General features: G+C 36.5%; 1 protein-coding gene across 1 annotated transcript; it reads right to left on the bottom strand.

The window, feature by feature from the left end:
• Window positions 1–545: 545 nt before the first annotated feature.
• On the bottom strand, window positions 546–24,053 carry LOC110461247 (dynamin-1-like protein). The gene is made up of 16 exons (XM_021514649.1): window positions 23,873–24,053; window positions 22,738–22,885; window positions 20,051–20,172; window positions 18,724–18,973; window positions 17,573–17,721; window positions 17,142–17,246; window positions 16,360–16,473; window positions 14,316–14,407; window positions 13,574–13,694; window positions 12,319–12,465; window positions 9,125–9,217; window positions 8,447–8,626; window positions 7,206–7,349; window positions 2,170–2,230; window positions 1,421–1,632; window positions 546–832 (listed from the first exon to the last, which is right to left on the bottom strand). The coding sequence occupies exons 1-16, from the start codon at window positions 23,972–23,974 to the stop codon at window positions 776–778; spliced, it is 2,097 nt and encodes a 698-aa protein (XP_021370324.1). The 5' UTR covers window positions 23,975–24,053; the 3' UTR covers window positions 546–775.
• Window positions 24,054–24,091: the final 38 nt, after the last annotated feature.

A 24,091-nucleotide genomic window follows, 5' to 3' on the forward strand; every position in this document is an offset into this window, starting at 1 on the left:
TATATGGCAACAAAATGTAAATAAAAAAAGATACAAATACAGGTAATAATCTGATACTTAATATGATTTTTCATACTTTTAACTATATTAACATGCAGTTATGTATATGATCTTGTAGTTCATAAAAAATTGTATGCTGTATTCTATGATGAAATGTGCTTATATTTTACAAACTGTTAATTTAGCCACTACTAATCTGGCTGTCCCTAGCTACTTTCCAGTTAGTTGTTCAGGAGACAAACTGACCTTACCCTTCCCCAGTAATCAAGAGGATACACAATCCCGCTGTTTTTACTGGGAATAAAGGTTGCTGAACTAGGAGTGTATTAGAAGATGGATAAAAATACATCAAAATTGCACACGGAACTAGAAGTTGTCTATAATTTTATGTATCCTGCCTGTGTGACCTTTGCACTTTGACCTTCCCTGATATTCGTGCTGGTATCACCAAACGTGAGCTCTGTCATCTTAAGATGACAGCTATTTAGATAACAAGTGACCTTAGTCAATTACCATATGACATTAATTTTATTTTAAACTGTTTCTTTTTTTTAACATTTTAATATAAATTCTGAAATAAACAGGTCAGATTGTGAGTCACAAGATAAAACTATTCATACAATGTCTGAAAATTACAAAGCTAATTTGAATTTTGCACAACAATTAAGAGATGATTGGCATCAAATCCAGTTTTGTATTTAGAGACCACACGACTGTACACACAACAGAGGTGGTCACCAGCACTAAGTCTATATCACACTCCAGCAGGCACTTATCACCATAGGTGGGTCTCACGGATCTCCCCAATTATGTGACTCGCTCTCTGTAAAGCCTGCAAAAACATGAGACATTATTGCATTACTATTGTGTATTCATTCATCATTGATTTTAAGTCCCATCAAATGTACAAGATATTGCTGTGAAAAATAATACAGACAAAAATTTAACATGTCAGTGTTTGGATTTAAGTATCAACAACATGTCTTGGATAAAAGCTGCCAGAAAATTCCCTGAATCTCATTGTTTAATATTTGCTAGATTTAAGAGGTTTGAACATTTCTTGGATTTAAGTGTCCTGAACAGTTTCTGTATATAAAGTGTGCCGAATATTTCCTGGAAACATGTACAAGTGGTCAAAACATTTCCTGGATATATGTGTCTGAAATATATCATGTATGTAAGCATCCAAAACAGATACTAGATATAAATGATTGAAACTTTTACTGTACAAATAACAAAATATTTATCAATTTACGAATATGTTCCCCCGATACACTGTCAAACCTCATCATAATGCCAAATGTTTTAAAAACAATGGCAGCAAAAAATGTTTTGTAGTAAGAATCGTCAGTGAACTTTCCCTGTAATTTGTTTAAAGATTCACAAGGTTCCACTTCCGTGTGTCCCCAATTTAAGTTACCTTGAGCATGTCCTGGGCCTCCTTACGGCGTGCCGAGACGTGATGTGACTCCTCAAGTAAGTATTCAAACTCTTCCTTCTTATACAGCTGACTGACTAGCTCACTCTGCAGGTTGTCCTTGACATGATTCACCAGAAAGTGCATGATGGCCTTGGGAATGGTGTCCTGGATATTCTTACGCACAATGAGGAAATAGGACCGGATCAGACACTCTGGAATTACAGCACAAACAATATGTAACAACCAACATGGCCAGTGATAAGCAGATGATATCTGACTGTTAAACAATACCCATTCAAATTCAAACTTATAATATGATCTTTTCTTACATAGTATCAAAACAGTTAACTACACAAAAAATAGCAGAACTGTTGCTTTATTAAAAGAAATCCTTTAAATTCCTTTTTTTTTAAAACATTTCCAAAATCATGATCCTTTCTGCTATAGCCATCAAATGGTCATCATCTTCAACAGCAGATCATATAAAAATTATTTAACTACTGTGAAATCAGATATTTTCATGGTTTCCCGATAAAACACCATGCCGTGGGTACATGAATTCCTAGATTACGAGTATCCACTCAAAAGGAGAATTGATTTAAATCAAACTTGTAATTACTTTGTTGATCTTTGAATTTGTGGATGAAGATTACCCAAACAATCAAAGAACCAGAGAGATAAGTGACAAATGTATCTATTACATTGTTTGTCATTAAAGTTGTTAATATCATATGGTTGTGGTGACATACCTATTACTTCACAGTCTCGCCTCTCTCGAGCTGAAAGCTTTCTGGCAAACTCTGAGGTGGGCTTTTGGATAAAAATAGAAACAAATCAGGATTATGAGAAAGTAACTGTGCATCTTAATATCCAAATCAAATCCTAGATCATTTCAACCATGAAAACAACGATCATTTCAACCATGAAAACAACGATCATTTCAACCATGAAAACAGCATTCAATCTATACATATTACAATAAAACAAGCATTTTGATGTTAAAAGTTAAGTGAGCAGATTAACAGACATGTAGGCGAGTTGTGACTAGAGTACTTGATGCATAAAATCTCCTAATGGGGGTATGTAAGCACTGAACGGACTTTTACAATGTTCATGCTGATATAAACATTGAAAAAAGCTGTTCAATAGATGCATACTTCCCAACTTTTTGAAATTTTCATGGGGGAGATTTGGCATGCTCAAAATTAAAACAATAAATAAATTGTGTTTATATACCCCTAGAGACAAAATAACATTATAATAATATTAAATGACATATTTTGAGTTGTTCTTTCAGATGAAATCATTAGATCTCAGAATATAGGAACAATTAAACAAATTCACTCTTTGAAAACACTCAAATTAAGGGTCCAAAATCGGGAGTCTCCCTCCTAAATAGGGAGGGTTGGAAAGTATAATTATGCAGATGCATTTACATTCTAAAGTTATCATTGACCTAAATATATAGGTATTTCCTTATATTTTCTATAATGCAGTGTCTGTGTCATACATCAATGCAAACATGATTCCTGGAACAGCCTAACATCACCTAAATGTTTGCTTTTAACAATTGTTCGAGGCAAGAGGAGAAGTTTCAAAATGGTGCAGATCAAATTGCATTCATAGCACTATGAATACAATTTCTTCTGGTAGTGCTTATAGGGGAAACTTATTGTAAAAAAATACCTGTATACAGGGTACATCTTCACCCCCCTCCTAAGTGAAATTAAAACACAAACGGTGAATGTTCTATTTATACAGTGCATCTGTTTATCTGTAAATCAATGTTCTTCTCAAATAGATTAAAATATTTCTTCTCCATAAATTCTATTAAACAAAATGGCACACAAATATAAATTCTTTCCAGAAACAGATGGATACAAAATTATAACAAGAGGCCCAAAGAGCCTGTATCGCTCACCTGGATATTTAAGCAGTCATAACAAATTATTCTCATTAAATATTATACTGTACTACAAATATTTCAATCGCAAACTTTGTCGACCCATCCATTGAAGCTACCAGCCAAATCTTATAATATGATTCTATGCTTTTTTGTTCTGCAGAAGAGGTTGTTTGGAGTGTTGGACATATTTGTCCTGTAACCTTGTAAGTAGCTCGAGGTTATATTCCTTCTCAAACTTTGTTGGCTCTATCCCAAGCAGCTACCAGCCGGATCTTATGAATCCATGCGTTTTAGTTCTTCGGAACAAGTTGTTTAAAGTGTTGTTGACCTCTGTGACATTGAAAGTAGGTTGAGGTCATTTTCATTTGCATTCTTTGATGAGCTCTATCCCAAGAAGGCACCTACCAAATATTAAGATTCTATACCATTCGATTCTTCAGAAGAAGTCGTTTGAAGTATTTAACATATTTGACCTCTGTAACCTTGATAGAAAAAGTCAAGGTAATTTTCACTTGAAAGTAGATTAAGGTCATTTTCGTTCTCAGACTTTGTTGGGTTCTTACAAATGAAGCTTTCAGCCAAATATCATCACTCTAGGCCTGTCCATTATTCAGTAGAATTTGTTTGATGTGTTTGACATACTTGACCCATACAACCTTGAAAGTAGATTAGGTCATTTTGGTTCTCAAACTTTGTTGGGCTCCACCAAAAGGATCTACCAGCCAAATATTCAGTTCTTCAGAAGAAGTCAGTTAAAGTGTTTGAAACATTTGACTCATGTGACCTTGAAAATAGGTCAAGGTCATTCGTGTTCTCAAAGTTTGTCAGGCTTACGAATGAAGCTTTCAGCCAAATATCGTGACTCTAGGCCTGTCCATTATTCAGAAAAAGTGGTTTAAACTGTTTGAGATATTTGAACCCTGTGACCTCGAAAGTAGGTCAAGCGCATTTTCGTTCTCAAACTTTGTCTGGCTCTAAAGAATGCAGCTTTCAGCCAAATATCATGACTCTAGACCTGTCCATTATTCAGAAGAAGTCATCTGATGTGTTTTACATATTTGACCCATATGAACTTGAAAGCAGATAAAGGTAAGTTTCTTTCTCAAACTTTGTTGGGGTCAAACAAAAAAAGGCTACCAGCCAAATATTAAAATTCTATACTAGTAAGTTCTTTAGAAGAAGTCGTTTGACACATTTGACCCATGTGACTTTGAAAGTAGGTCAAGGTCACTTTCATTCGCAAGCTTTGTTGGGCTCTTTCCCAGGATGCTACCAGCCAAATTTGAAGATTCTATACCTTTCAGTTCTTCAGGAGAAGTCTTTTGATGTGTTTTTGACACATTTGACCCCTGTGATCTTGAAAGTAGGTCAAGGTCATTTTCATTTGCAAACTTTGTTATGCTCTTTCCCAGAACGCTACCACCCAAATTTGAAGGTTCTATACCTTTCAGTTCTTCAGAAGTCGTCTGAAGCATTACACATATCTGACTCCTATGACCTTGAAAGCAGGTCAAGGTAATTTTCATTCCAAACTTTGTTGGGCTCTCTCCCAGGAAGCTACCAGCTAAATTTGATGATTCTATACCTTTCAGTTCTTCAGAAGAAGTCGTTTGAAGTATTTGACACATTTGACCCCTGTGACCTTGAAAATGGGTCAAGGTCATTTCTTTTTGCAAACTTTGTTGGGCTTCATCCCAGCAACCAACCAGCCAAATATCATGACATTTGGCCTGTTGGTTATTGAGAAGAAGTCGTTAAAATGGAAAAGTTGATTCCGGACGGACGACGGACGCCGTGCCTTGGCATAGGTGAGCTAAAAATATCAAAATCAAAGCAATCACTAACAAAACAGGGAGGACAATAAAACAGTTTTTGAAATGCAAAAGAAGTATTGTAAGCAAAGAACTGATACTGTTTGTCCTTCATTTTGATACACTTACTGCATTTTCACTCATTCATGACATTCTACCAACTAACCTATCTGCTTGTGAACACCTGTGGGTAACGGTTTGTATATCTGCATCTGCTACAATTTAGTGTTGGTTTAACCAATACAGTTTAGTAGTTTTATATAGAGTAGGATGCATTACTTTCATGTATTTCATTGACAGAATGAAAACCAGGGGTTTATCTAGGATTCAGGGGAAACTACAGTACCTTTTTTTAAATTGAGGGGGAAATTAAATCTCATGAGGGAATTTTTTTCTACAGCAAAATCCTGCTTTTAAAATAGCACCAAAAATGTAAGAAATATAAGTATTTCACAAAGTTTTAACAAAATCTAGAGGAATTTTTAACAATTTACTGAAATTAAGGGAAAATAAGCACAAATTTTCTGAGGGGGAAACTAACCATTACCAGTAGTAAAAAAAGGCCTAAATAAACCCCTGTATACACATTTTAAACCAGTAACCATGATAAAAGCAAGTTTTCTTTTTTTTTATTGTAGAGTACATAGCTCCCTAACATGAAAATGAAATCTCTGTTGTACATATTTTGATATTACTTGACATTTTCACTAATAAAAAACAGACACAATAAACATGCAGCAATAGATATGGGTACAGACAATCAAAACGTACAAAAAATAGGTTTTAAAGCAAAAAAAAATGTTTGCAAGTGCAAGATATGTACGACATACTTTGCAAAATTCCAACTGCAAAGAAAATATTAAGGGAATTCAAAATACAGTTATAGATGTATCTTGTGAAAAAAGTTACATTTATAAGATTTTTTTTTTTTTTTAAATTATCTGAAAACATTTAGATATTAGGGTGTTAACAAAGTAAAGAGTACATATTTTGTTGGTTCTAATTACTAGGAACACAGATTTGAACAAACATTACTTAATCAGAACTGGACAGCTGAGTACCTTACTAGCCCCTATTTTATAGATGTTGACCAATTAATAGGACTGGTAAGTGTAGGACTGACCCCTAGCTTGTAGCAGTCAGTAACCTACTAAATATATCTGAAGGTTGGCCCTCAATTGATGTTAACTTTCAGTGTTATTACTATAATGAACAAGAGGTGAACCCCCTAGCTTGTATTGGTCAGTTTACTTACCATGTCAGACAATAGGTTGACCCCCTTGGTCAGTTTACTTAGCACGTCGGACAAGAGGTGAACCCCCTAGCTTTTATTGGTCAGTTTACTTACCATGTCAGACAATAGTTTGATCCCCTTGGTCGGTTTACTTAGCACGTCGGACAAGAGGTGAACCCCCTAGCTTTTATTGGTCAGTTAACTTAGCACGTCGGACAATAGGTTGACCCCCTTGGTCAATTAACTTAGCCCGTCGGCCAAGAGGTGAAACCCCTAGCTTTTATTGGTCAGTTTACTTACCATGTCAGATAAGAGGTGAAGCCCCTAACTTGTATTGGTCAGTTTACTTACCATGTCAGACAATAGGTTGACCCCCTTGTTCAGTTTACTTAGCACGTAGGGCAAGAGATGAACCCCCTAGCTTTTATTGGTCAGTTTACTTACCACGTCGGACAAGAGGTTGACCCCCTAGCTTGTATTGGTCAGTTTACTTACCACGTCGGATAAGAGGTTGACCCCCTAGCTTGTATTGGTCAGTTTCCTTACCACGTCGGACAAGAGGTTGACCCCCTAGCTTTTATTGGTCAGTTTACTTACCATGTCAGATAAGAGGGGAAGCCCCTAACTTGTATTGGTCAGGTTACTTACCATGTCAGACAATAGGTTGACCCCCTTGGTCAGTTTACTTAGCACGTCGGACTAGAGGTGAACCCCCTAGCTTTTATTGGTCAGTTAACTTAGCACGTCGGACAATAGGTTGACCCCCTTGGTCAATTAACTTAGCCCGTCGGCCAAGAGGTGAAAACCCTAGCTTTTATTGGTCAGTTTACTTACCACGTCGGACAAGAGGTTGACCCCCTTCCTACCATGAGCTGGAGACCCTGCCACACTACTGGGAGCACTGGCTGTTCCCAACTCAAGCTTATCTTGCAGGTTTTTGTTCTTGATGAAATTTGTAATTGTTGAACTATTGAGTACCTGGAAATATAGACAATGTTTTAATAACATCTGGTCTCCTCTTCTAACCGTTGTCACTACAGCTAAAACCAGAAGTATTTCTCAACTATTTACCAACAATAAATGGTCAGTGATTGTTGTAACTTAACCAGAAAATCCACTTGTCCTTACTCCTATTTTACTGCTACAAGCATGTTTTGTGTTGAAATGTGGAAACAACAAAATATCCTGCACATTTATAAAATGTCATGTGCCGTTGAACATGCATTCTTTCTCAGTGATTTCCATCTTGACTAACACAAGTGTTATCATTAGTTATATACTTAATGACAAGGAGGCTTCTATCACCTAGGGTAGTAGCGACAGGAACACAGTAAAAATACAGTAACAAGGAGGCTTCTATCCCCTAGGGTAGCGACAGGACCACAGTAAAAATACAGTAACAAGGAGGCTTCTATCCCCTAGGGTAGCGACAGGACCACAGTAAAAATACAGTAACAAGGAGGCTTCTATCCCCTAGGGTAGCGACAGGAACACAGTAAAAATACAGTAAAAAGGAGGCTTCTATCACCTAGGGTAGCGACAGGAACACAGTAAAAATAAAGTATAACAATGAGCTCATCAGTCAAGTGCTTTCTACTGAATCTCCCAATACCTACATCAGGACACATGACATAACCTTCAGTGTTGACTAGAATGAGCACTGGGAGTTTTAACTTTTGATACGGGTAATGTGGCCTACATGTGAGTTTGCAGACTAACACTCTCAATTCCAGCAATTAATAAATTGTTCTTTAATTAAATTTGGTTGATTAATTCTTTCTCCTGTAACATTATACACACACATTTAACATTTTCAAAGTTGTTTTTTGTTTGATAATTTGAAGATTGAAGATAAGTAAGCAGAAGATCTTATGCCAGAAATTGGACCAATAAGCTATCAGACCACACAGCATTAACAAATTAAGACAGGTTAGCATATCAGTGATTATACTTATTAATAATACTTTCTATGGTTTTATCTCATCTGTCATCATTTGCTGTTAACACATAGAAAAGCAAATTTACAAGTTGTTTTTTAATTGTGTCAAACATTTTTTTTTAAATACCCTTCCTACCTTTTTTTCCTTGGTTTGGTCTCTAGCCTCCTCACTTTGTCGTGCTTCCATCAGTTCCTTGTGGATGGTTTTTGGAAGCTCTGTATTCTCTGTCATGCTTTTCTGTACTAAATGGACCTCGTGGAAGTCTGGGTGTTTGGTGTTGATATAAGCTAGCTCTATTCCTACAATGTTCTCCACCTGTTAAACAAACACAAATTGTACAATTGAATAAAAACCTACCGTAAAACTCTCAACATGAAGATATTAACCCAAAATACACTGTGTACATATAGATTTCTATTTTTCTCCAGTTATTCTTAATGGTCATAACAATTCAACCATTCTTGTTTGTACAACCGCACATTAGATACCATTAACTGCACTACATGTCAAAACCACATTCTTGCTGGACTTCAGTGTCCAGGGCTGGCTCTGGGTTTTTATTCAGTTTCACCGATTTTGAATTTGTGGCGTGCAATCATTACACAGTGTCTGTATGAGTTCCATTATGTTCAGACTGAACCAGGACAACACAGAGCTTATAGCTTTTATTCCTAAACACCAGTTTTCAACACATCAAAGTGAAATTATTAAGATTTGTTGATAATTTATAATGAACAATCCCAGTACCAAGTCTCCTGTCTGGGTGTAGACGAGGCGATGAGGTCGTCAATTGAGGCTGCGAGCACTACTCACCATGCTGTTAGTGGGTGGCAGTCTACGACGTAATAGCTGTGTCACCACATCAATAATCTTCTCATGTAGTTTCGGGAACCGCAACATCTCTTGCTGTTGGACGATAACAGACAATTATTTACCGGTACAGTATACATCTATGAAAACAAGTTGTCAATGTACACTGTAACAAATGTTTTTGCCCAAACATAAAATAAGGTCATGATTGCCCACAAGGTATTAGCCTAACCATTCTATCATTATACCTCAAACAAATTGCAAAAGAAACAAACACATTTGCAACAAGTACTAATTGTAATGGGGGACCATTACAGAAGTCCCCCAAACTGCCTCCATAGTCGCAAAGATACATCAGAAAAGGATCACAATGGCATAAAACACCTTCATACTAAATTTGAGTGAAATCGAACAATATCTGAATTTCGACCAATCTGAAGCTTCCATGTTGTTGGTATGGCAACGAAACCTATGTGGTTGAATTTGCAGTCCCCTAATACCCCTTTACACCAATTTTCAAAAACGATCAAACAATATATAAATTTCGACCAATCAGAAGCCTCCGTGTGGTTGCTATATAGTTACTATGGCAACGAAACATATGTGGTTTAATTTGCAGACCCCTAATACTCCTATATACAAATTTTCTTAAAAATCAAACAATATCTAAATTTCGACCAATCAGAAGCCTCTGTGTGCTATGGCAACGAAACCTATGCGATTGAATTCGCAGTCCCCTAATACCCCAATATACCATTTTTTATCAAAACCAAACAATATCTACCCCATAGTCGCAAAGATGCATCAGAAAATGATTGTAATGCCTTTATAGACATACATACTAAATGTGAATGAAATCAAACAATTTATAAATTGCAACCAATTAGAAGTCTCTGTGATTGCTATGGCAACGAAGGTATTTGTAGTATTTAAACTTGGGTTTATGTTGTTTTGCATTCATTTAGCTAATTTGCTTATGTCAGAGACAAAAATTGACATACCTTTTTCTTTAGGGAGGGGGCTTAATTGCAGGCACCCACCCTGTTCCCAGGACATTTACCAAAGTGGGGAGGGGGCTTATTTGCGAGAGGGAGCTTATTCGCAGTAAAATACGGTATGTTCCATCAAATAGAGTAAGATGCACAACTACACATCATACTGATTATGTATGCAAAGTTTGATCAGAATCCCATTAGTAGTTCCTGAGATTAAGCGTGGAAGCGGAATAATAATAATAAGAAGAAGAAGATGAAGAGTAAGTAAGAAACGGAACAATAACAATAAGTCTCCCCGACTTCGTCTGGGGTGACTAAATAAGAATCGGATTAAAAACAGTAAGTCCCCAAACTTTGTTTGGGGGACTTAATAGGTAGATCTTGTAGGTATGTATCACATGTTAATATTTGACAGAAATCGAAAAAGGGGAAAATGACTAATTTTCATGTTTTATGTGCGAAATATTGCCCTGAAAGCTTACTTCATATTATCAGCTGCCATTGCAAGACGAGCTGTGACACATGAAGGTGCACTTGTAGGAATCATGGACTAGAGTGTTGTGTAGTCTGTAAGGACTTTAAAGGAATTAGTTGTCCAAATTCATCTAGACAAATTGAGGACGAGGCATAGTACAATTTTATCAAGTAATCTATAGTAATTTTGTATAACCATGGATGGAGGGAGGACTTAAATCGGATTAGTATCAAAATTGGATCACTTTTTTGCAAAAAAAAAATAAAATGTTTCAATACATGTATATCAGTTATTATAATGATGTAACCTTAGAATACATCGCCATGCATCGTTTTTTTGAGACATATGGTTAGTTTTTAAGTTCAAATAGCGTTAGCAAATTGTGTATGTGGCAGGATTGAATTTTATCAAATTTAGTTTAATGTTGTATAATAATTCTTTATTTGTTATTATATAATCCCCGGTTAAACGTACGTATTTTACAGCTAAGTGTTAATTGTCAGATTGTACTCGTATCTGTTACATATGTATCGATAGTGTTATGTGTATGCGTAGTAAAGTATTGTATGTTTGTATCGTTGCAGGGTAAGATTTACCTACAATAAAACCACTGGTTCGTTATCAAAACGTCGAGCTTGGGTTGTTTATTTACCCCCAAATACCCCTCGGTTTCATGTACGTTGCTAAAAAATGTGCGTGCAAGGACTACATGTAAGCATTCTGTTGGAATGTAGGAATAAATTCAGCCTATAGAAAAACTTATATTCATTAAAATTTCAAAACTAATTAAAAATGTTAAAATGATGACACAAAAAGATCATTTTTAGCATAAGATATTGTAAAATTCAAGCCATGATCCGATTTTGGTACAGACATTTGCAAAAAACGGAAACACTAATTGGTGACGTCGAACTGTTCTATAAATATCTCACGTGAGCCCCAGGTGCTAACTTGGCTGGTAAGAACTGCTATCGATATTCTCCATATAATACAACAATACATGAATATAATTCATTCTCTGAATTTTCAATGATCCATTTTGGGTACTGATGATCGCTTGAAATCGGCAGAAGTCATCTCGTCCATACCAGTATTGTCTGAAAACTAGTGTTACTATTTGTCTTAGAGATATAATTCACATGTTTTAAAAACGTTTTACGAGTGTTCCAAATTCAGGACTCTGATCTAACAAATCTGATATAATGTCATAATTATAAGTCAATTTGTCCCAAATATTACTAACAAATCTGATATAATGTCATAATTATAAGTCAATTCATCCCAAATATTACTATCTTAAACTCGATTGAGTGTTTTATTTGTTTATTTGCTTTCATTTATGCATATCGCTCAAAAGTAGTGAAAAATGTATTCATTGTTTTGGATAAATTGTAAAACCGGATCAATATAGTATCTATTTCATCATATTGTCAATGGATATATATATGTGTATGGAATATAACAAATAGCTTGTGTGACCTTTGATCCCCAAAGATTGACCTTTCCCACCTTTTCTGTGTTTTCGAATTTGTATGTGTGTTTAACCACACACTAGAGATTATGATAATGAATAAAAAGGTTCTTTTGCAATTTGTTTGAGGTTCGGCTTAATTTGGTGTAGAATGGTTAGACTATTACTATGGTCTAAGATGGCTAATGCATTTACATAAAGTCATTTTTTGACCTGGGAGTAGAAACTGGTTTTTTTTCCTCTCTAGTGTACAAACCTGTGTGCCACAGTGTTGAATTATCCGCTGCATTTCCTCGTGGACAAGTTCTACGCAGCGAAGACTGGGATCTTCTAATCGTCGGATTTGTCTCTTTACTAGCAGTTCAAATGACACTTCTGGTACAAAAAGGGCAGGTCTGGTACCCTGAGAAAGAATTTGGTAAGTTGAAATAAATCTTATTTGTTTGTGCCTGTGATTATCACATCTCACATTGTGAAGTTCATCACACCAAGGACAATGCAAAACCATTAATTTTCAACAAACATAAATATCAGCTCTCACTGGACTAAACATTGACAGAACATAAAGGTCAGCTATCACTGGACTAAATATTGACAGAACATAAAGGTCAGCTATCACTGGACTCAATATTGACAGAACATAAAGGTCAGCTCTCACTGGACTAAATATTGACAAAACATTGAGGGCAGCTATGACTGGACTTAATATTGACAGAACATAAAGGTAACCTCTCACTGGACTTAATATTGGCAGAACATTAAGGTCAGCTATCACTGGCCTAAATATTGACAGAACATAAAGGCCAGCTTTCACTGGACTAAATATTGATAGAACATAAATATCAGCTCTCACTGGTCTAAAAATTGACAGAACATTAAGGTCAGCTCTCACTGGACTAAATATTGACAGAACATAAAGGTCAGCTTTCACTGGACTAAATATTGACAAAACATTGAGGTCAGCTATGACTGGACTTAATATTGACAAAACATTAAGGTCAGCTCTCACTGGACTAAATATTGACAAAACATAAAGGTCAGCTCTCACTGGACTTAATATTGACAGAACATTAAGGTCAGCTCTCACTGGACTTAATATTGACAGAACATTAATATCAGCTATCACTGGACTAAATATTGACAGAACATAAATATCAGCTCTCATTGGACTAAATATTGACAGAACATTAAGGTCAGCTATCACTGGACTAAATATTGACAAAACATAAATATCAGCTATCACTTGACGCAATATTGACAGAACATAAATATCAGCTATCACTGGACTAAACATTGACAGAATGTAAAGGTCAGCTCTCACTGGACTAAATATTGACAGAACATAAATATCAGCTATCACTGGACTAAACAATGACAGAACGTAAAGGTCAGCTCTCACCAGACTGAAGCTTGAGGGGTGTAATCTCTGATCAGACCGAATCATGAAGTATGTAAACATCTGACAATTTTTAACCAGACTGAAACTGACTGAATATATCAGTCCACCTCACCGTTGCATTCCTAATAGCTGTCAGAACGTCCATTGTTGTTAGGCCTACTAGTGGATCTACAGATTCTAAAGTACGACCAAACGTCTCGTGAAATATATAACAAATTCTAGCTCCACCACATCTGAAATTAAAAAGATAAATATCATTAAGTTACATACACTCTAGACCTGGTGATTACCTTGACAATATTGCACAACTTAAGAATACAAATCAGTATTTAAAGAACAGGTTTGACTAAAATTAGTTTATTTTTAGAATTATGGTTGAGAAACAAACGTGGAACATATGAATTTTATCCGCAGAAAATAATATCACAGACTGATTTAAAACATCAAATTCAAATCCCAAAAGTGTATTACCCGTGTATTCAGGAACAATATTTGGTTTTCATAAGGAGAGAAGGCAGTATTGAAGTGTTACAGGTAGTACAGACCATGCAATACAGAGCAGCCTCATTAATTCATCTGCCACCTAGTTGTGGCTGGATTAGTGCAGCTTGACAGTTTGCATGTTGTGAAAATAAGTCATTTTCGAGGAACAAACATTAAAGAACATTAGAATAGAGGCTTGTTAGCTGTAACTTCAGCTGAGCTATATTCACTGCCTTGGACAGTGTTAACCATTCAATGATACAGCACTCCACTTGACCCTATACTAACTGTACCCTGGTACCTAGATGTCACGCAATATATATCTTTTCATGTAGAAACTTTGAACATCTAATAACCATCAGTTCACTTACAGTTCTGAAGTTTCAATGTATTTAGAGGTTCCCTCTATTGTGCTGCAGTAAGCTGAGGCAAATCTCGTGATGATCTGTAATAACAGCTGACCCTGTGGGGTAGATAGGTTAAACATATAGGTGATAACCCGAGGGGCAAGCATACAGACATATATACATACAGGTACCATATTAACCCAGCAATAACACCCTGCTTGGTTGTAAGCCCACCAATATACAGTGCTGTGAGGAAGAAATGCCAACAAAAGCTCTTTTTTGTCCTGTATTTTACCCCATCTCCCTACTTTCTTTGTCCTGTATTTTACCCCAATCCCCTACTTTCTTTGTCCTGTATTTTACCCAATCCCCCTACTTTCTTTGTCCTGTATTTTTACCCCATCCCCGTACTTTCTTTGTCCTGTATTTTACCCCATCCCCCTACTTTCTTTGTCTTGTATTTTACCCCATCCCCCTACTTTCTTTGTCCTGTATTTTACCCCATCCCCCTACTTTCTTTGTCCTGTATTTTACCCCATCCCCCTACTTTCTTTGTCCTGTATTTTACCCCATCCCCCTACTTTCTTTGTCCTGTATTTTACCCCATCCCCCTACTTTCTTTGTCCTGTATTTTACCCCATCCCCCTACTTTCTTTGTCCTGTATTTTACCCCATCCCCCTACTTTCTTTGTCCTGTATTTTACCCCATCCCCCTACTTTCTTTGTCCTGTATTTTACCCCATCCCCCTACTTTCTTTGTCCTGTATTTTACCCCATCCCCCTACTTTCTTTGTCCTGTATTTTACCCCATCCCCCTACTTTCTTTGTCCTGTATTTTACCCCATCCCCCTACTTTCTTTGTCCTGTATTTTACCCCATCCCCCTACTTTCTTTGTCCTGTATTTTACCCCATCCCCCTACTTTCTTTGTCCTGTATTTTACCCCATCCCCCTACTTTCTTTGTCCTGTATTTTACCCCATCCCCCTACTTTCTTTGTCCTGTATTTTACCCCATCCCCCTACTTTCTTTGTCCTGTATTTTACCCCATCCCCCTACTTTCTTTGTCCTGTATTTTACCCCATCCCCCTACTTTCTTTGTCCTGTATTTTACCCCATCCCCATACTTTCTTTGTCCTGTATTTTACCCCATCCCCCTACTTTCTTTGTCCTGTATTTTACCCCATCCCCCTACTTTCTTTGTCCTGTATTTTACCCCATCCCCCTACTTTCTTTGTCCTGTGTTTTACCCCATCCCCGTACTTTCTTTGTCCTGTGTTTTACCCAATCCCCATACTTTCTTTGTCCTGTATTTTACCCCAACCCCCTACTTTCTTTGTCCTGTATTTTACCCCATCCCCCTACTTTCTTTGTCCTGTATTTTACCCCATCCCCCTACTTTATTGTCCTGTATTTTACCCAATCACCCTACTATCTTTGTCCTGTATTTTACACCATCCCCCTACTTTCTTTGTCCTGTATTTTACCCCATCCCCCTACTTTCTTTGTCCTGTATTTTACCCAATCACCCTACTTTCTTTGTCCTGTATTTTACCCCATCCCCTACTTTCTTTGTCCTGTATTTTACCCAATCACCCTACTTTCTTTGTCCTGTATTTTACCCCATCCCCCTACTTTCTTTGTCCTGTATTTTACCCAATCACCCTACTTTCTTTGTCCTGTATTTTACCCCATACCCCTACTTTCTTTGTCCTGTATTTTACCCCATCACCCTACTTTCTTTGTCCTGTATTTTACCCCAATCCCCTACTTTCTTTGTCCTGTATTTTACCCCAATCCCCTACTTTCTTTGTCCTGTATTTTACCCCCTCCCCCTACTTTCTTTGTCCTGTATTTTTCCCAATCCCCCTACTTTCTTTGTCCTGTATTTTACTCAATCCCCCTACTTTCTTTGTCCTGTATTTTACCCCATCCCCCTACTTTCAGTCAGAAATTATATGTTGGCCCCCTGGGCTTATTGTAGGATAAATATGGGATCTTACCTGATATAAACAGATGATATTCAGTAAATATATGAAGATGAATATATTATCCAATTCACTGTGTTACCTTATCTTCTACTGGTTCTCCAAATGAGATGAGAAGGGACTGGAACTGTGCCATAAGAATGTTCACTCGCGTCTTTAGCTCGGGTAAACAGTCTCGTATGTGATGCATGAGTAACTGAAACGGAACGAAAAAATTATCATGACCACTTTAAATGGTGTTCTGTTGTCATTGAGATTGGAACTTAATCTCTATAAGGAAACACATATTGCTTAAACTGTTGAAAGGGAAGTGACATTGATATGTTCAGTGATATAAATTCTAGCGTACAAACTTGAAATTCACTGGAGGTCTATAGGAATCGTTTATTTCACAGACCAAGTTGTCTATGAAGTTATAACCTATGATGTATATGTTAGTCGTGAGCAAAAAATGTTCTGTTCACTCATTCTTTTCCTTTGTCGACAGAGTAGAATAAATGTCAGGAAATTCAGCATTTTCATCGTGCAATACAAGTTTTAAACAGAAATTCTTGTGAAATGGACTCTATCTTTGAATGTACTATCGTCTACTTTTTAGTTTTGCTTAAAGGCTGTATGTTTTAAATCTAATTTCCATCAGTATGCATTGTATACTACATTGCTATGTATCTTGTATAGAACAAGTATGTCTTTATCTGTGATATTTAACTTTATTGTTGATATCATTGTTATCAATTCCGTATTTGGATCCTCGGGTCTGTTGAATTGAAACAATAAATAAATTCAATGTTATCAATCAAAACATATACAAATAAATTTTCATTAAATTTTTTTTTCAAATGTTGTACAGTAAGGGATACTTACTCTATTTAATGTCTTAGCTAGGTAGTGTGTGCCATTTCTACTAGCTATTGATGGGTACTTCTTTTGTAAAAATGCACCCTCGTCTTTCACACAAGATGTTAAATCCTGCAAATAAATATCAATGTAGAAAATTGATAATGTAAATGTACGTTATAAAACAATCCTCAAAAAGTCATCTGAATGGAGTTAATTTGTGAATGCTTCGATTCTAACCCAGTTAGACTATGATGTCTAAAGAGTCTGACAGCATTTTATGCTGGCAGGGCAACCCTTGTTGACAGTTCACTTGTCCAGGGCTCACTAATCCATAATAACTGAAGCTCTACTTACACAAAAATATCTTATCTCAACCCGTAACAAATGCATCTCCACCAATAACAAATATGTATACAGATCCATCCAAAACAATATTTCACAAGCAAGCATGTTACCTTGGCTGAATTGATGTCGGCCTGACTACGGTTGACTACACCTATGATACCGAGCTTGACAGGGATCACTCGTCCACATAAAACATCCATAGCGTCTGTCCCATGGTCCATCAGGTCAAGTTTGGTCACCACGGCCAAAGTGCGACGACCTGGAAATTGGGAATGTACCAAAACAGGATTAAAAACAGAAACTGTTAGTTGAAAGACTCTATCCCTGTCATAAACGAACCAATCTAAACATCTGGCTGAGATCACATTCCACTTGCCACACCCAGGTCTATACCATCACGCCAAACTGACCAAAGCTTGAGGTGAGAAGTAGAGCAAGTACACACATAACCTTTCAGTTTGTTTGTTAGCCACCGAGATATCACTGCTGACATCTGTGAAGGAGTAGATATGGCTCTTTACAGGGTTTCAGAACTTTCATCTTGGAATAAAGCCTTTATAAAATCAGGGCTTTCAGTTAATATTTAGCTATTTCAGAAGTTATATCACATTTTCCCTGAAATCTGAGGAATCAAAACACATGTCATATAGACATATCTTTTTCAAACCCAAAAGTCATTTTGGGGAGTAAAAAAATCCTCTCAAGGGTCTAATGAAAGCCATGTCAGTGCAGTTTATATCAGACTGAGTATAATAAAACAGCTAAAGTATAGGATTTAAGGAGAGATTCTAGCAAATTTCTGGTTTCCTTCGACAAGGCTGATTTATCATTTCCTGAGGCAAATTACCACCCAGATGACTGGTCCACAGTCTACAGGTTTTGTTTTTATTGGTTTAAAACAAAAGTTACAAACTGGAAAATCTTGAAACATTGTACAGCTATTTATCTTCATGAGGATATTTAAGCTAATTCACGGGGCATATACATACATATATATATATACATGATTGCAAAACAATTATTGACATAATGACATGATCCATGTAAATATCTGTGCTATAAACTGCAATCAACTTATTCTACAGTAACTATACCGGTATCATCATTTGCAAGCATGTATGTGGGCTTTCTTAAAACAATCTGGTAACATTGTCTGTAAGAGACAATAACATAACTATTTTTATCGAGTGTAATTAATGACTGTTTACTATTCAAGGAGCTGGACTACATAACTAAAATGTGTAACAATACCCCAACATACCATCAACATCCACATCCCTGGCCAGTTTCAGCGCCTCTGAAGTGGCCATGTCTGTGTTGGCTGCACTTACAGCTAGAATGATTGAATTTGGATTGCTTATGTATTTTAAACAGAGTTCATATATTTGTCCCTCAATGTCTTGAGGCTGGTCTCCCACTGGGACTTTGGTCATCCCTGGCAAGTCCACCAGGGTCAGGTTCACAATCTTTGGTGAAAATATCTTCAAGTTGATGGGATCTTGACTAATTCCCTGTAAAAATATGATAAATGAATTTGATTGTTTATTATTAGCAGAGGAGGTTCTGGCCAAGATAAATATTTACTGAGATATATATAGAAATCACTCCTTACAGTTATCATTCATATCAACAATAATGCATTAGAACGTGTTTATTCTCTTTTCTGACAGATAACTCACGAGATCTTGTTCACTGATCAGACATAACTCTTATTGTATCTTGATGTTCAGGCTTTAAAATATAATTTTAGGTATTGTTTGACACATCTCAGGTTTTCACTCTTTCCACACTTTTGTTTGGTACAGACGAAAAAAACTATGCTCCCTGATCCCCTGTTGTCGTGTACACACAACAGTGACTTTGGTGTTACCTGTCTTTTGATTAGCTGGTTCTAGTACACAATAGCGGTGTAATCAATTAATTATTGCTAAAATTTGAACCCATCAGTTGATAAGAGTTTGATAGGTGCAGAGTACACACTTTTCATCATGTGACCTAATTTTTTTTCTAATTTCCCGCAAGATGTTGCATTTGGTGGTCACCAATATAAACAACATGGCGACAAGTGCATTTGACACGAGCACCTATCGTGTCGGTGTCGGACGGTCTTTTTCAATACCCAAGCGCTAAGTACGGGGCTGCATCACCAAATAATCATGAAGACTATATGCAACCAAGTAATTGTGGATATTCTACTATAAATCACGATAAAATCTACTCGTATTTAGAAAACTTAACGACTTCATAACCAAAATCAATCCCCATTGGGGACCCACGCTGAAAAACTGTATTTTGAAGACAAGGAATTTCATCATTCAATGACGAATACAAGCCGAAGCGAAAATGAAGATGCGTAAGTATATATAATGAATGAGATCAAACAATAACAACACTGGTTCAAGGTTACCTATTTATTTCTTGCAGGAGTTACACCTTGTCTAAAAAATACATTGAAAATCCACCATTTAATTGCATGTACAGGGGTTGAGCCTAGTACTTAATAACATCCAATGCAGATTCTAAAGAGATAAAGAAAACTTCATTTCAAAAATTAATTTTCACAAGTTAATTTATTACATTGCTCTCACCTTGTTTATTCCAGACATCCGATCTGTTTCATTTTCTATCTCTCGTCTGATCTCATCAAAGTCAGTATAAATTTTTTCTTTTGTGTGCAAAAATTTCCCCCATTCCTCCGCCTTTACAGTTCCTGAAATCATCAAATATTATATCCATTTAATACTGGGTAAACAGAATGGTATACATTAGGTAAATATTTTGGCTCATTTTTAACATCAAGATTAATTGAACTCGGCTAAATCGGGACACACAGTAATAAATATATACCTGGTAGTAATATATATTTTTTATTGCTTATCACTTATGATCACAGCTAACTGAGGGGGTTAGCCGTTATCATAAGTGATAACTGTTTATTTTATGCATTTTATGTTGTAGTTTTGTTTCATAGTGACTGTTTATCTTCATTATACTGTATGTTGTGAAATGTTAGTGTTAATGTTCCTGTCTTGAAGAAGGGGCGTATTGCACTAAAAAATTGACAAATTTCTTTGTTTGCTTTGACGATTTTAATTCAATGCTTATATAAGTACGTTATACGTATCCAACTAACATTGTTGTTCAGATCCAGTGGCCACATTTATCATACTGTTGTAATGACATAGGAGACATATATATACCAAGTAGTTCTAGCGCTTGTTGAGAGAACAAGTGGCCACATTTATCATACCGTTGTTATGACATAGGAGATATATATACACCAAGTAGTTCTAGCTCTGGTTGTGAGATCCAGTGGCCACAGTAATCATACTGTTGTTATGACATAGGAGGCATATATACACCAAGTAGTTCTTGCGCTGGTTGTGAGATCCAGTGCCAACATTTATCATACTGTTGTTATGAGGTAGGAGACATGTATACACCAAGTAGTTCTAGCGTTGGTTGTGAGATCCCGTGCCCACATTTATCATACTGGTGTTATGACATAGGAGACATATATAAACAAAGTAGTTCTAGCGCTGGTTGTTAGATCCAGTGGCCACATTATTCATACTGTTGTTATGACATAAGAGACATATATACACCAAGTAGATCTGGCGCTGGTTGTGAGATCCAGTGTCCACATTTATCATACTGTTGTTACGACATAGGAGACATATATACCCCAAGTAGTTCTAGCGCTGGCTGCGAGATCCAGTCACCACATTTATCATACTGTTCTTATGACATAGGAGACATACATACACCAAGTAGTTCTAGCACTGGTTGTGAGATCCAGTGCCAACATTTATCATACTGTTGTAATGACATAGGAGACATATATACGCCAAGTAGTTCTAGCGCTGGCTGCGAGATCCAGTCACCACATTTATCATACTGTTGTTATGAAATAGGAGACATATATACACCAAGAAGTTCTAGCGCTGGTTGTGAGACCCAGTGGCCACATTTATCATACAGTTGTTATGACATAGGAGATATATATACACCAAGTAGTTCTAGCTCTGGTTGTGAGATCCAGTGGACACATTTATCATACTGTTGTAATGACATAGGAGACATATATAAACCAAGTAGTTCTAGCGCTTGTTGAGAGAACAAGTGGCCACATTTATCATACCGTTGTTATGACATAGGAGATATATATACACCAAGTAGTTCGAGCGCTGGTTGTGAGATCCAGTGGACACATTTATCATACTGTTGTTATGAGGTAGGAGACATGTATACACCAAGTAGTTCTAGCACTGGTTGTGAGATCCAGTGCCAACATTTATCATACTGTTGTTACGACATAGGAGACATATATACTCCAAGTAGTTCTAGCGCTCGTTGTGAGTTCCAGTGGCCACATTTATCGTACTGTTGTTATGACATAGGAGGCATATATACACCAAGTAGTTCTAGCGTTGGTTGTGAGATCCAGTGCCAACATTTATCATACTGTTGTTACGACATAGGAGACATATATACGCCAAGTAGTTCTAGCGCTGATTGTGAGATCCAGTGGCCACATTATTCATACTGTTGTTATGACATAGGAGACATATACATCTAGTAGTTCTAGCGCTGGTTGTGGAGCTGACCATTAAATATTAAACATTTTCTATAGCAATTGTATTTTGAAGCCAGGAACTGTATCTGAGTTCTAAAACAAGAAGCCAAAATAAAGCCTGTATCACTCAGATATTATTCAATTGTGTTGGATTATTTTTCGATGTATCAGCTCATCAACAGAAAAAGGCAGATCTTTTGAGATTTTAAGCTTTTAACACTTTTTACTTGGTACTTTTATTACTTCGGATTAGAAGAACGTCCTTCATTTAAACAAAATTGATAGCCTTTCACCTGAAACCTACAGGCAATGAGTTTTTTAGTACATCTTTTGATCCATGATGTTGCACTGTATAAACACCCATGATAGCTCTTAATCCTAGTAAGCTATATACATGTACCAAATAGCATGGACATTATAATTTGAAAGAAAAAAGTTAAGTTGACAGACCTGTTGGATGAACGTTGCGCAATTGCATAAACTCATGGGCACTGTCACGGACAACTGAGTCTTGTATGAATATATATACGATGCAAAAAATAACTTTACCAGTACATAGGTTTTTTGCTGCACCTGTTTAATATTTTGTTAATAATAAAGAATGTATTTAAATTAATTGATTGGTTATATACATTTGGCCTGCATTCATTAATGAATTTCTAAATATACTTTATATATGTGTGTATTCATTCTACTTACCTCCACCTTCTACCTTTCTGGACTCAGCATCATTTTTGGCCACATGGACGAGCTGCAGCACCAGAGGGCGCCTTGTCACAATACCTGTCCCTCGAGGAAGGAAGTCACGCCCAACCAGACTCTCTACCACAGAACTTTTACCGGAACTCTGGAACCAAAATCAAACATTGCAACCGTATTTGATTTTTTAAAAATAAACTCCCTGAAAAGGTCATTATATTCTTCTTACAATGTCCCACCTCCACTCCTGTTCTTACCGATAGGAATTATCAGTTTCTCTATATATGGCCTGCATGACCAAATATATTATTACTACTTATGCCGCCATGTTTACTACTAATGCAATACATTGAGTGATGACACCGTCCCATATATAGAAATCTGATCTATATATTGGAAGAGAGATCAACAAGTTTCCCCTTTCCATCATGGAGGTCAATTCAAATTGGATTACCTTCGCTGCGTAAACTGTATGATTTAATGCCATTTTAGGCAGACTTTAACTTCAAGTTACATAGGAAATCAACAGAAATAGTTTACATTAATAAATTAGTCATTTATTATTATAAACCAGTGTATATATGGATACGGACCTATGGGCTATCAATTAATGCTAAAATTGACCCGGTGTGGAATCACCGGGCTTGCCTCTTTACAAGGCATGGGATCGATAAAATACCTGCCAATATTAAAAGGTATCAATTCAATATTAATTCCAGGTACGTTGTAGCTCAAATAAAGGGCTCAGTCAAGTCAGTGTTTTGTTTTGATGAGATGCGGGGGTTTGAACCCCAATATGCCCTGTTGCATTTTTGGGGCTACATGCATTGCAGTTTATTTTGCTTCTTCCAAATAAACAGCTTCCTTTGGAAAAGTGAAAAAAATACCAAACAGTAGGCACTAGTTTTAATCTAGTTCTAAATATAACTATTACTGGGCGTTTTGTAAAAAAAAATAATGATGCAAACACATAACGAGAAACCCCTTTTCTTAACTGTCTATATCATCTGCGCATATCAGTTGCATACTAACAATAGTTGTGGGAAACAGACAGACGATCTTGTTTTATTTCTATGACATTGAAATCAAAAGTGAAATCAAAACATTGATATTACGTTTTCCTTTCCGATATTACCTGGTTGCCAATTACAACGATCTGTGGCAGTAAAATAGTCTCTGATCCTACTGTATTGAAGACATCTTGCAACTTATTGATAACTGGAATAAGTCCTTCCATTTCGTCTGCGTTTTTCCTCAAAGCATAGGGATTTTTGTGAAAAAGGCTGGGAATATACCGGTTTCAACTACTTCCGGGCTAGAACGCAGAAAGTCGTGACGTACTACACATTGTGTT

The sequence above is a fragment of the Mizuhopecten yessoensis genome, unplaced genomic scaffold (genome assembly GCF_002113885.1).
Source record: "Mizuhopecten yessoensis strain PY_sf001 unplaced genomic scaffold, ASM211388v2 scaffold10591, whole genome shotgun sequence".
Lineage (NCBI taxonomy): Eukaryota > Metazoa > Mollusca > Bivalvia > Pectinida > Pectinidae > Mizuhopecten > Mizuhopecten yessoensis.